The sequence below is a fragment of the Ammospiza nelsoni genome, chromosome Z (genome assembly GCF_027579445.1).
Source record: "Ammospiza nelsoni isolate bAmmNel1 chromosome Z, bAmmNel1.pri, whole genome shotgun sequence".
Classification (NCBI taxonomy): Eukaryota; Metazoa; Chordata; class Aves; order Passeriformes; family Passerellidae; genus Ammospiza; species Ammospiza nelsoni.
The window spans coordinates 80,756,027-80,770,155 of record NC_080669.1 but is presented as its reverse complement, the minus strand read 5'-3'; the positions used below and the strand labels follow the sequence as shown (position 1 = coordinate 80,770,155).

The window sequence follows — 14,129 nt, the reverse complement described above, 5'->3', positions numbered from 1 at the left end:
GCAGTGTTCAGGATGGATTGTTTGGGGTGCTTTTTCAATGCAGTAGAGAATCTCTCCCTGAGACAAGATAGGTTACAGTGCTTTTAGCTTATCCCTCTTGAGCTACTCAGAAACTCCCAATTTATTTCATAGAGGCCAGAAGACTGAACTTTGTGGCAGCTGTTCTGCTTCTGCCCTGCAGAAGTGCAAAGTCTCTGCAGCCACCAGCCCCTGCTCAGGTGTATTTTGCTGCTTCCAGCACTGCCAAGGGCCCACCTTCAAATGCCATTGCTGCATTGCCTGGCAGCCACTGTCTGCCACCCCCAGATGACAAGAAATCCTCCTGTGCACCCTCTGAAGCCCATGTGCATCTGGAGACAGGTGAATGTCTTCTAGCTGCTCCACTGACATAAAGTGAGCTCTAATGAGAAAGCACATGTCTTCCCACCCAACACCATAGCAATACCTTAGTTATGCTTTTAATATTGGGATGGGAATGACCATTAAATCCAGTAAATGCCCTTTTCTGGAATTCTGTGCAGTAGTGACGTTCTGTCACTTCCTGCTCTTGGAGAACTCTGTGTTGTTTGTTCATGGCACCCAGCCCTGGGACCGCAGTTATGTGCTTGGCATACATACCATACTTGCTTGAGCACTTTCTAGAAAAGTTAAGACCATTGTCACCCTCCTGGGAACAGGCAGCTTCTGATAGTGTTCTGCCTCTAATCCAGTGACACCTCAAACTTGTAAGGCTGTTGCAGACCCACTTCCTCATTCAGATGGAGGTAGCAGAATTACTGCAGCGGCGGGGCAAGCTCTTACATTTCTCATGCATTCAGAGCAGGAAAAAAGTATGGGGGGGCCAGTTTGTTCAAGATTTTGGAGACACTGTCACAGAAGTACTCTGACTTCTTTCCTGTGGTAGTAGTTGGTGTAGCTCAAGTCTAGAGTGTCAGTACACACATGGTTCTTTCCTGACAGCAGGTTCCAGCAGAACTGTGGCAGGATTCAGGAGACCCTGTAGTTTAGTTTAGTAATTTTTCAATGCTTCCTGAATGTTCAGATCAAAACCAACAAAATAAAAAACAAGCACAGAAAAACCCCAAACAACCCAACAGATTCGTGTTTCTATTTTACAGTGTCCTTGTTCTTCTCTCTTCTGTGCTTTTCCAAACTAGGTGTTTGTTAGGGTGAGAGATATGCAAATGAAGCAAGCCTAGGACCCTGGTCCATCCCTGTAGTATCTGTGTCTTACCAAACAATATTCCAGATCAAAATTTATGTGTTAATTGACTTAATCATGTTGTATCTACCACTGCAGATGCCTGTATTTTGATTTATATGAATATATGCGTATCTGGAGACTTGTAGCTCTGCTTTGCTTTTCTTCAGAATATGATGATTGAGAATATGATGATTTTTGTTTTGGGTTTTTTTTGGTTTTGGTTAGGGTTTTTTTTGTAGATTTTTACACAGGGAAATTGAGTAATTCCTTCAGGTCACAGCCAGGTCTTGCCCTACATAGGTCTTGTCAATATCTCAGATATCAAGTTTGTCTGTTTAAGCAGAGTAGGTTTACTGAAATCTAGTCCCTCATCCCACCAGCGTGGTGGACAGACAGATGTGCCCTTCACATATGTCATCACAGCACATGGCCATCACAGTTGGGAAGTCTCCGTGCCTGCCTCATCTTTCTCAGGTTCAGCTTCAGGCGGGATGTGAAATTCAATGCAGAGTTTGTAGAGTAGAACACCAAAAAGACTTCCAAGAGTTGGAGCTGTGACTGGGATCCACCACCAGCAATGATCAGCCCTAAAATGAAGCACAGAAGAGGCAGCTGGTGAGCCAGACTGGAACCACTGCCCTGCCACCACATCCTGCTGGGGCAGGAGTGAGCAGAGGAGTCTGTCCCACTCCAGGCACTAAGCCTACAATTGTCTTAGACAAATCTGCTTTCCCCCCACATAACTGCTGGAAGGAAGGCAATTTTCCCCATCAGCATGGAAAGGCGGCTCCACACTGCAGGTTTCTTTTTCTCCAAAAGAAATGGGCTGTGTGGTCTTGATGAGTGGGACTCTCAGACACACACAGGCATTTTGCCTCCCTCTTTCCAATAAAATCTGTGACTCCTCTACTGAGCTCTTGAATATATTTTCTGGGATTTTAAGGAAAGTGGGCATCCAGGACAGGAGACTCTGGTAATGATTTCCCCATAGGAAAAGCCATAACATAACAGCATCTTACTAGACAGAGGAAGGCAAGGTTTCATGTCCAAATTCAGACTCTAAATTTAGGAGACCTGTTTAGCAATCCACCTGCATTCCGGTGAGCTACATTCTGGCTCTCTGCTCACTGAAAAAAACAACTGGATCTCCAGTGAACAGACAGACAATTTGGTGCCCAGACTGAGGTATCTGCATGTTAAGGTGAATCCCATGCTGGAGAATTGGTGTACTCCAAATTTTGTGTACATAATACAGAAGGCTCCTGTAGGCACAACCCTCCCACTCTGCAGTGCTACCATCACTTGGTCCAGAGAAAAAGGCTTCATGACACATTTTATCTTGTGCTTATCTCCTCCCTTGGCAAGCTGAGAAGGGTAAGAGCAAAACAGGTCACTCACGAGAAGACTTCCATTCCCCAGCCAGCAATTGCCGTGAAGATCCGTGGGGGCAGGTCCCTGGAGGGATTTATGGCATAGCCTGTGTTCAGCCCCATTCCCAGACCTATGCCCACGACCAGGATACCCGTGAGCATGGGCTGAGCGCCTTTGACAGCTGCGTTGTTTTTCTCATCATGGATTACTAGAATACCCAGCATCAGCATAACTGTTGCTGTAAACTGTGGGAGCAGAAAAGGGAGAAGAACATGTCAGGAGAGAGGATGGGGATGATTGAAAGATCCTGCTCAGCAGAGGAGAAGAGACTTCCCAGAATGAAGGAGCAGATGAGATTCATGGTCTGATCAAGGCAGGAGGGATCCAAATATACTCCTTCCTCACAGGTAGACTGAAGAAAATTGTTTTCTCAGCAAAAACCTCATCACCAAGACTGTTACAAACTTCTGAGCAAGGTCATCTGTCTCTATCAACCAGTCAGGGAGATGGTTTATTTTAAGTACATTCTGTCTAATAAGAGCAGAGCCATAACAAACTGCTCACGAGACAAACCTGATCACCTCTAGAGGAAGTGATGTTTTGTACAGCCTGTATGCAGATATCAGATTCTCACCTGGGAAACTGAATTTCCCATCAGTGACTACATAGCTGGCATTTGTAGATTTGCAGTGCCAGGACATCAAGAAGCATGGTTTTGATAGAGGTGATGACACCTGCCTCTTTCTGCTTTAGAAAATGCAGCTGGAGAGACTTGGACTGCTTGCACAGACACCAGCAAAAACAGAAAACCAGAAACTGTAGCTTTTGGCAAGGCACTGTCACTCTTATTTTCTTTCTTTTGCATCAAGGACACTGGTCCACAGAAGGCTGAGAGGATCCACTCCCCCCCTCTAGGCTCTTTCACCATCCTCTTCATCATGCCCAGGCAGGAGTTTTATCAGCTCAGATAAAACTCAGGCTTCCAAAGATTTGCACTGGAAGTGAATCTTCCTTCCCTAATGTCTCAGTGCCCCACATCCCCATGAAGAATCCCTTCCCTATTTCTGGGCATCTGGACACTGCACCATAAGCTGAGAATCCACTGCACACAGTCTCAATGGATCTGTTCAAACACAGAGTTCAGTCCAGGCTGTGCTCATGAGGAGACAGTCCCAGACTCTGTGCTGGGGAGGGGCAGCCAGCACAGCTGCTGAGGAGCATGGAGAGAGTGTAGGATCCAATAAAGAAAGGAAAGTGCAGCCCAGAACCCAGAGGAGATGACTGGTGATACAGCTCAGCTTCTCACTTCTCAGTGCTTGAACAGCATGCAGGGAATGTGTCTGGAGAGCCCCTGGACTAAGCTGTGGAGCAGCCTTCATGGATTAGGCTCTGGGATCTTACCTTTCAGATGCCTGCCTGTATGCTGGGCTCCTTGGGAAAAGAGGTTGTGGTTGTCTGTGCATGTAGGACACTGGGGACCTGTAGCAGCCCTGCACCACCCACCTTCTCCTGGCACACCACAGCCATCCCCACTGACCTCTGAGAAAAAGGCTCCCTGCAAGGACACATTGGAAGCAGGGTACGTAGAGAAGATCATTGCTGTGGCAGTTGGTCCTGTCACTGTAAAGCTCCCATTGGTGTAGTCATAAAGAGCATCTAGGAGAAATGGGAATTATGGAAGTTAGCACAGCATTTCATCCCACAGGACACACACACAAGTGCACCTGTTGCAGCCAGCACAGACATTAGGGAGAAGGGAGGCAGTGGAAGATGTGATGGAGGTGACACACTCCTTGCAGAGCATGATCTCACCAATATGTTACCTACAGACTTTGGTCTGCACTCACTTCTTTACACCTATCAGCTCCCTATTCCTGCTCCAGGAGCCTGGGGTGGCCTGGGTGGTCTGGATGCACTGGAGGTCTCCAACCCTCTGCCCCTCAGAGACATGCTAGAAACAATGGGTGGTGGGCCTCTGCTCACAGCTCAAAACCCCAAATGGCTGCAAACCGGAGCTCTACAGAGCAGTAGAGTCCCCCCAGAGCTCCAGCAGCACCTAATACAGGGTAGTTCATGAAAATAAAACCCCTGCAGACCTGGAAACAAAATGCTGACAAAATGCAGCTACTGCCCTTCTGCTGAAGACAGGTCTTGGAAGTGGGAATGCCCTGAGTAAAAGGACCTGTGTTCTCTGGTTTGTGCGTATCCTTCCCAGAGGTGTATCTGGGACCTGCTCTGAGCTTCAGTCTGTCCCACAACCCAGGGGCTTGCCCTCCTCGCCCAGAAATCATGCTGGGTACTGCAAAAGGATATATTTTGACAACACTGTGGGTTGACTGAAATTATGCCTACAGCAACCTCTGTGATAAAAGACATGACCCTACCGTAGTAGAGAGCAAAGACGGCAGCTGCTGCCAAAAAGGAGCCCAGGAACTGGCCGAACACATAAGCTACAGCCGTTTTCGCAGAGATGTTTCCTAAAACACACTGTGTAATTGTGATGGCAGCATTCATGTGAGCTCCTGCAAAATCACAGAAAAGAGAGGCCTCAACACTGATGCAGCTGTTTTGGAACATGTCACATGGTGGATGCCCCATCCCTAGAAATATTTAAGGCCAAGTTGGACAGGGCTCTGAGTAACCTGCTCTAGTCAATGTTTCTGCTCTTTGCAGGGCATTGGACTGGATGAACATTAAAAGGTCTCTTCCAACCCAAACTATTCGTTGGTTCTGTGCCCCATGCCTCGCAGTAATCACCCAGACAAAAGCCAGAACAACAAGACTCAGGTCAGGGTATTGCTCCTGCACAAACACAAAATGATCCTTTCTCTCTCTACAGCTGAATCATGCAGGTAAAAGAGCTCCTAGCTTGTCTTCTAAGAATTCTGTAGACCACAGGCTGCCTCACCTGTCAGATATACCTCTCTTGGGAAGGTATGAGTTTCCCTATGAGCTTCTCCCTACTGAGCTTAAAAAGAGACCATACTTCAGCACATTTTATGTAGCTAGTGGTAGATAAGGACCTTGTTTTGATGGAACATCTTGTGACACAGATGAAGCCAAATTACTATGTCAGGAAGGTGTGAAGTTTGTTTTGTAACCATACTATTGCTGGCTGAGCTGAGATCCCTTCTGCACTGCCCTCTGCCCTCAACAGATCAGCTCCTTCTCAAGAGTCACTTGGGACTGTAGGACCTACTTTTCTCAGTCTGCTTTCCCCAGAGTGTTTCCACCAGCTCCAAAAGGGTAAGAAAATCAAGAGCTGACTGCTCCTGACTGCTCACATGGAAAATTTTTCCTTTCCAAGACAACCCCAGGTTTGGACCTCTGTTCTACTCCAACAGTTTAAGAGCAAGGAGTTGCTTTTAACCTTCTGCCCATTAGGGCCCTTAATTTTTTTCTCTTGGTGCAAATGAATGCAGAAATTGCAGAAGGCAAAGGTAATGCTCTTGTCATGTGATGGATGCCACCTCATGGCACCAAAACACCACTCCCCAAGTTCGTGTGAGGCATCTGTGCATGGGTGTGCGTGATAAGGAGAAAATTTGCATAGCATTTCTATTGCAACATCAGCAGTAAGCTCTCCTTCGCAATAAATTATTTACTTCCCCGTGGGTTGTATCAGCAGCAGATTTTGGGAGCTCCCTGTCCATGGGCTGTGTTGGCATGTCCCAAATGAGGGAGCTGCTGAACCCTGGCTCTGCTGTCCACAACAGAAGGGGCTGGCCAAACCTCCTCCCCTCTCCCTGTCCCACTTGCCCTGTCACAGCTCAGAACACAAGCTGGGGTCAGTATTCTGTGGGTATGCTGTGCATGCCTTGTCCCCAGCCTCTCCTGCTTTTCAAGCCTGGGGACTCTAGGATTGCTTTTTTTAGGGGAGGGCACTGCCCATGCCATAACACACCCCTCCACAGCCCACTCCTCCTGTTCCCAGCACACATGGCCTTTTTGGGACATGGATATGTCCCATGTTTGACAGTGCTGCTCACCAGATATTTTTCCAGCCGCATAGATACCCAAGGTAACGCCAATGCCAAATGCTATGTTGATGCTCAGATACTGACCAACGCTTCCTTTTCCCAGTACCACTTGTGCCACACAGGACAAGCCAAAATCCTGTGTAAAAAGAGAGAAAGGAGTGTTAAAAGTATTCTTGTTGCTGTGGTAGACTGAGCTTCTTTGCTAGTTTTTCTGCAAAAGTAATGAGTTCCTAAAGACAGGAAGTCTCTGAGGTATCAGAAGACAAAGAACAGCCTTGCCCCGCAAAAACTGAAGTGATACCTGTGATTAGTGCCCATCAAACCAAACTAGGCACTCTTATTATGGTTGGGTATGGGGAGACAAACCCCAAACACTCACACCAAGAGCTGGGGCTCAGTGGGGTCATTCACACAGCCACACTGCAGATGTCTCTGCCTGAAACCAGGGGCATGGACTGGGGGAGCATCACTGTGGACCACTGGGAGAAAACATCCAAGGTGGACTGAAGGAGGGTGTGCAAATTCTTACTGTCCTTCTTTTCCTGGTGTGCAATTTATTGACTAAATATGTCATTTGGGCAGCACGCAGCTATTTGCCAAACTCGACTCTAATTTTGGTAACATTCAAGCCAAAGACAAGAAAGGAAATTCTGGTTTAACTTTTCCGTTCAACACATATATTTTAAGGTTGGAAACAGCCAAAGTTTCAGTGGGTTTTTTTAGTGACTGAAGGAGAACCAAGGGAAAATAAACTAGAGGTAAACACTCTTCAGCAGGAAAACACATATTCAAGACATTGCTCTGCCCTGAAAGAGAGAATTCTATTTCATGCTTTTGATGTGGTAAGAGTGGAAAAATCAGTTCTTTGCATGCTCTTACACTGAAATCTAGAGAAGGACAAGGCATCACTTGAGGTTTCTGCCTCATAAACCACTGAGGGTTTGGAAAGTGTATCCTGTTCCTTGGATTGCATTGATGTTTATCCAAGGTGACATGTCTTTCAAAGACACGAAAGTCAATATGTTCTCCAGCATATAAACTTCTGATTTGGCTTGTACTATTTAGATGTGATTTTTTTCTGGCTACTCTGCCTGCATCCAAATTTTATCTCATGTGTCTGCTTCCCCTCACTGCTTTCAGACATCACCCAAATTCTCTGTTCCCCAGAGAGGCTCCTCTTCTTATCACTCCTGTAGACACAGACCACACTCTGTGCACTGCACAGAGCTACAGCCCCCACAGTGTGAGCCCTTTCAGTCTGCCTCAGCAAAAGCCCCCAGAAACAGTTTGTGATGTCCCCTTAGCGTCTGCAAATTACACAAATTCTCTCTCTGATTGTTCCATCTCTCTTTTTCGTCTCTGATTTTTCCAAAGCCAGATACAAAAGACAACAAATGTGTAAGGCTCAAGTTTTGCAGGAGAGCACACAGGTGCAGAGAGGGTTGCAGAGGAGGAGACATGACTGTGCATAAAGAACAATATCCTGAAAAAACCCAAAGAGAGGACACAGAATCTGGTTTTCAGCACAGACCCAAACTTCTGTTTTCTCCCTGCATCCTCACAGCCCCAAAACACCATTTATTTCAATTTCTTCTTCCCTAGTCCTTAGTCCTGCTGCCTGGTTCCTTTTACCAACACTTCTGTCCATTAAACTGAGAGGCCCTGGGGTGAGTGTTATCATCCAAACAACAGCCATTCAGGCATCCTGGAGGTGCATCCAGAGCACAGCCTCTTGCACTGAGGGCCAGGGTGCTGCTGAGGAGTTGGGCGCTCTATACTTTGTTCTGACGCTGGATGCTGTTTGCCTTCAGCCCTTGATGGGGCCCATGGGCAGTGCCTTCCTTTTCTCTCTTCCGTCACATGGATCAGTGAAGGAAGAGCCAGTGTGAGCTGCAGGCTGCAAAACCTGCCTTGAACTGCCAGAGTGCAGAGTGAATTCTCCACCTCATACTGCTTCTCTGGCAGGACAACCCTGAAATTGTTCTTTGTCACCTGGGAACTTCTACCATCAAATAACAGAGAGAGAATGGAAAAGGCAAAAGAATTTGATAAAATGCTGCAGAGGAGTCATAGATATCTGTACTCTGACTTACTATGGGTGCAAAACTACCTGGGAGTGAAATTCAAACAGCTGGATGTGCAAAATTACATGATAAAAGCAACCATGCTCAGTACAGGCAGTTTTTGTCCTTGTAAATGAGCACCTTTCTTGGTACAGAAAGCTGTGTCAGAAGGTCCCTATGCTTACCCAAATCTTAATTTCTTCCTCTTTAAATCTCCAAGTGCAAGTTATTTAGGTTATGCCCAGCCTTTGCATGCCAGCCTCTGTCCAGTCTAAAGTGTCTCATCCCAGGCTAAGTCCAGGTGTAGCAAATTGGCACAGATAGATACTGGCCCTTCTCAGAGGGAGGATCTCATTCTGCTCTGCTGATCAAACACTCAAGATCTCTGGTCCCAATGGGTACTTCACCCCCACCAGCCCCTACAGTGACTGCAAAACCTTACGAATCCTCTACCCAAACATTTCTGAAGCAGCCCACAAGCTCAAACCCACTTAATTATTTCTTTGTGAAACAGATCCCTCAGGCAAGGGAGCAGTTTATCTATGATTTACATAAGCACTGTTCAATTGGCAGCAAGAAAATCAAAAGTGAAATCCTGGCATGCTTCACACCCTGTAATTACATTTCCTAATGGTGGATTGTGGTTCTGGAGAATTTCTCTGGAAAGTTCATTACCCTGGCAACACCAGGGGGAAGATGGATGAACACTATTTTCATTTTGCCGCAGCTGTCAGTGATAGAAGAGGCTGGGTCTGTTCTGCAGACCAGTTCAGTTCCCCCCCAGCTACACCACACCTCTGGCACAGCAGAAGGAAAAGTGTCCATTCACTTTATGGGATCTTCTACAAGCATTGTGGACACTATTCTTTTGTTTCATTCCCAAACTCTTCCTCAATTTTCTCCTAGAAGAGAGCTGAAAGAGCAACATGTCCAGGAAGGACAGTGGAGGTGGGAAAGGGTCCTCAGGAGCACAGGTTTGATGAGGAGCAGCTGCAGGAGCTGGGGATGTTCAGTCTGGAGAAAAGGAGGCTCAGGGAGGACCTGATCACTCTCTCCAGCCCCCTGACAGGAGGGTGTAGGCAGGAGGGCTGGTCTCTTCTCCCATGCAACAAGAAACAGGGCAAAAGGAAATGGTCTCAATTTGTGCCAGGGGAAGATTAGACTGGATATTAGGAAAAATCTGTTCACCAGAAGGGTTGTCAATCATTGGAACAGGCTGTCCAGGGAAGTGGTGGGTTTACAGATATTAAATACATATAATACCTTGGAGGTACTTAAAAGACATGTAGTTGGGCACTTAGGGACATGGTATAGTGGTGGCCTCCACAGTGCCAGGTTAATGCTTGAACTCTTGAAGGTTTTTCCCAACCTAAATAATTCTGTGATATTTTAATTCTATCCCACCCACTTCCCTCACTCCCAGCACCCACCTCCCTTTCCCTGCATTCCTTTTTTTGCTCCAGAAGGTTTTTGGCAGATGGTCTGCCTGCTGAGAAACTGCCACCCCACCAAAGCAGAGGGGTGAGCAGCAGCAACCAACCCCTGGGGATGTGGCAGGAAACCACTGACCTTACACACTGCTGCCTTAAATGGCTGCACACACACACACACACACACACATACAGAGACACACATGCACATGCACAGACTCCTCCTTACCATGAGGATGAATGTTGATAGTGCTTCTGCCAACATCTGCCTTATGGTAATGTTATTAATCCTGAACACATTCTTGACCTTCGCCATCGTCTTGTTGCAGCAGCCTCTGCGCTCCTGTAGTGATGGCACACTTCACTGCACTGAGCCAGGTTACCCTTTGAAACTTGGCACCCTCTCTTCCCCCACAGACACCTTCTCCCCTTTGGTTAACCATGAACAAGCCAACAAAGCAGCAGCTAGCCTCAAAGTCTTTCCCCCAGCCCTCCCTCGTATGCCATCCTATGAAAGCTCTATAGTAGGGATGCAATATTTCTGTTATGAGGGCATTGGTGACACCGTGCCTCTGCCCAGGAGAGCCTAACCCCAGAACACTGGAGCTGTCAAAAGCCTTGAGGTGCTCCTGATGCCTGTCTTTCTCCTTAACCTTTTCTACAGGAACTGAACAGGAATTTTGGCTCTGCTCTGCATTGTAACCCATTGACTGTTTGTTTAAGCAGATTGGATTGGGACTGTTTGCCCATGCAAGACTAATGGGTACATCTTCTGCAGCAAGGATGCTCTGCCTGGAGCTGGTGTGCCCTGCTGTCTGCAGCTGGGAAGAGCACAGTGCATTGTTTCAGGTGGAATATTTGCTCTCATTGAATGCACCTGTGCATTCTGCAGATGCCTTCGCACTCACAGAGAGCCTTGCCACCAGCCACCCTGTCCATCCGCTCATACAGGGCAAGGAGAAACCAACCTCAGCAAGGAGAGGTGGCCCGAGAGATCTTCAGTCTTACCTGGCTGCCACAGCAGAACCATTGCTCTCCTGATTCCTCCTCCATCTCCTCATTCCCTCTGCCTATCTCCCTGCTCACCAGGTGCTCTTTCCACGGTGAAAAAGTCTTAATACCTTTGCTTAATCACGGAAAAACATATCCACTGAACACTCAAGACCTTTTCCCTCAAGCCTTTTCTGGTTATTTGCTGGTTTTCTTCGCCTTCCTCTCAACCTGCTGCAGCTTCTCAGTGTGGCTCTGGAGGGGACAGCTCTGCACAAGTGTCAGCAGCTGCCCTGATAGGGACAGGGTGCTCTGCTCATGCTGCCCCTGGCCCTGCCTTCCTCTCCTCTACTGCATGGTAAAAGTTCATGAGCTTTTCTTTCACCCACAGGGCACTCAGCAGCTGTATGGAAGACCCTGGGAAGCTGATTCTCCTCTCTGCTCCATAGATCATTGTATGTCTTGTTGCAGGGAGAGTTTTATGTACTGGGGTAATCCCTCCTCCAGTGACAGATTAGCTATTGACCTTAGTGAACACCTGGCTAAATATGCAGTAAATTACTGGTCTGTCTCTGATACTGAGGATCATTTCATTATGATGGATGATAATCATGTTGTTTGCGAGGGTGTTTCTACAGCACATTTCTAGGTGGGATGGTTTCTGTCCTGTGGGTCTGTGGCCTGTGCTGCAGCATACTAAACCTTTCTAGGTCACTTCATCCTCTCCCATGCAAATGTTTACTGATGGAACACAAAGCATGGGTCCTGGACAAGACCCTCAAGTTTCTTCTGCTCGTGGTGATTTCCAGCTGACTTTACACGTCACCTGAAATCCTTGTGTCTCCACATGCTGGAGATCTCACAGCCTTTCTCTGATGGACAAGGTCAGTGGGTCAGTGACACCCACAACTGGACCTACAACTTTGTTTTGTCTCCTGCATCTCTGGGAGCCTTCCAAGTGGATTCCTTCCCTGTGGGCAAACAGTGAAGCTGCTGTGTCTGATAGGCTTTGGCTCCTGCATTCAGGCATTGGTTGTAGGCATCTCAATATTCTGATTCAGGCTGAAAAACAGACAGCCAATTTCTGGGAACATTGGGTTCTGAGGGACTTGCAGTCTCCTCAGGGAAAAACACAGTCCCAGTTTGCAAGAGGAATATTTGGTTTGGTGATAATATTTGCAGCATAATTCCCAATATTACCATCAAACTCTACAAAATTCCAGCATGCTTCTAGGAGCTTGTACTTTTATACAGGTCGTTCCACAAGATGGCACTGAGACATTAATTTCTCCCCTTAAGGTGTTCTGAAGGACTCCTCTGTTGGCTGCTGAAAATGCAAGAATCCCTTAATTTTGACATTCTGATGGCCATTTTGAGACATTAAAGTGACCTGCTAGTGTTCAAGGACTGTAAAAATAATGAAACCATCACCTTTCCAAAGGACTTGTAGGTCAGAGCACCTCTGCTCTCCAAGTACACAAAGTGTGTGAGCCTGTGCCTGAGTTTATAATGAGCAGAGAAAAATAGGCAGCTCCAAAGGGCAATTCTTCCTCACCTAAAATAAGCATCTGGTGCCCAACCTGAGTCATGCTAGATACTGGTACTTTCCCTCCAGTGTCTGCACACAGACATAGAGTGATGGGCTCCAACATGCACCCCCATGACCGCCAGGTGGGCTGGACTGCCCCTTCTCCCTGCATCCAGACATGATCTTGAGCAAGTGCAAGCCAAGTGAGTCAGCCAAGGGCTGGATTGCAAATATCTGCTGGTTTCCCAACAGCAATCTGCCCATACTTGCTGGGTTTCACTTACCCGCAGGGCTGACGAGGATCTCTGGGGTCACTAAACACTGTCCCCTACTGACACAAGCAGCCACACCATATCTGCACTTTGGAGACCTGGCCACCCTGAATTTTAGTGGTAGATGATTGTTGCCCAACTTCTGTTGTTCTCTGTTACCAGAATTTGCTGCTTTGAAAATTAGACGCTTTACTCTGATTTTCAGCCAAATTCTCAAAGGCATTTGTCAATGTGCATCATGAGCCCATCACAGTCATGAGTTAACTTAGTTCTTGAGCGTGCTATTGCTTAGTGATCCTGTAAGGTTTGTTAAAGAGCATTGGCTGCTCATGCTTAGCTCCCTCCATACCACCTCTTGATGTTTGCTTTGATACCTTCACAGGTTGAAACTTCACTCAACAGTGGTCCGACAATGATTTTGCCACATTTCCCACTTCACATTAAGCAGCCAACTGCTAAACCAAACACACTTTCCTCCCCAAGACAGGTGCGCTTTCAGCACTACTAATAAAAGTCTCAGTTTGGAAAGGAAAGTTTTGGCACAGTCAATGTGCACTAGCAGTTCTGGTGTTGATATCCAAGGTAATGAAGAATCAGGAGAAAAATGCCCCTGGGTCCCGCAAGAGCAACCCTGGGAAGAATGAAGACCCAGGCAGTCCAGGGCATTCAGCAAGGAATAACTTCTCTGACTCAATTTGGACAGTGCACATGCTTCCTCTGCACCCAGGAGCTCATTTATCTCTTAACTGGGCTAATCAGCAGGTGGAACATTGCCACTCCATTCACTTCAGCCCTGCTGGTGGAGCTTTCTCCCCAGAGGCCAAGAGGAGCATAAACAGACAGCTGAGCAGAAGAGCTGCTCACCATGGGCAAGAACAGCTTGTTCCTCAATCTGACCAGATGAACAGGGCACTAAAATATCTCCAGTGCCCTTCAGGAAGAAAGACCCAGCCAGAGATATCATAACAGCACTGGTATGGCCTTTGCTGTGCAGGACATAACCTGGAGCACCTGCTCCCTGTGATCTCATGTTCCACACTCATGGTCTGTCTCCTTCTCTTCTCTGTGGATGGCAGGCCCCAAACAAGCCTCACACACTCCATGTGTCTCTCAGCAGATGTCTTTGCTCTCTGTATCACCATCCCCTCTCCATTCCCAGGATAGTGGCCTCCTCAGCCTTTCAGCTCACCCATTGTCCCTTGCCTTGAGGCCAGACAAAAGTTCATCACCTGCTTCTCTTCCATAAACTGAGACTTGTTCCAGTCAGAAGTGTTAGGTGGAGATCCTTGGT

At 47.2% G+C, this 14,129-nt stretch overlaps 1 protein-coding gene across 1 annotated transcript; it reads right to left on the bottom strand.

Annotated features, from left to right (window-relative positions):
* Positions 1 to 1,597: 1,597 nt before the first annotated feature.
* On the bottom strand, positions 1,598 to 11,101 carry LOC132087088 (aquaporin-7-like). Its single transcript, XM_059493116.1, has 7 exons — positions 11,057 to 11,101; positions 10,278 to 10,391; positions 6,565 to 6,691; positions 4,960 to 5,097; positions 4,113 to 4,231; positions 2,603 to 2,820; positions 1,598 to 1,791 (listed from the first exon to the last, which is right to left on the bottom strand). The coding sequence occupies exons 1-7, from the start codon at positions 11,099 to 11,101 to the stop codon at positions 1,638 to 1,640; spliced, it is 915 nt and encodes a 304-aa protein (XP_059349099.1). The 3' UTR covers positions 1,598 to 1,637.
* Positions 11,102 to 14,129: the final 3,028 nt, after the last annotated feature.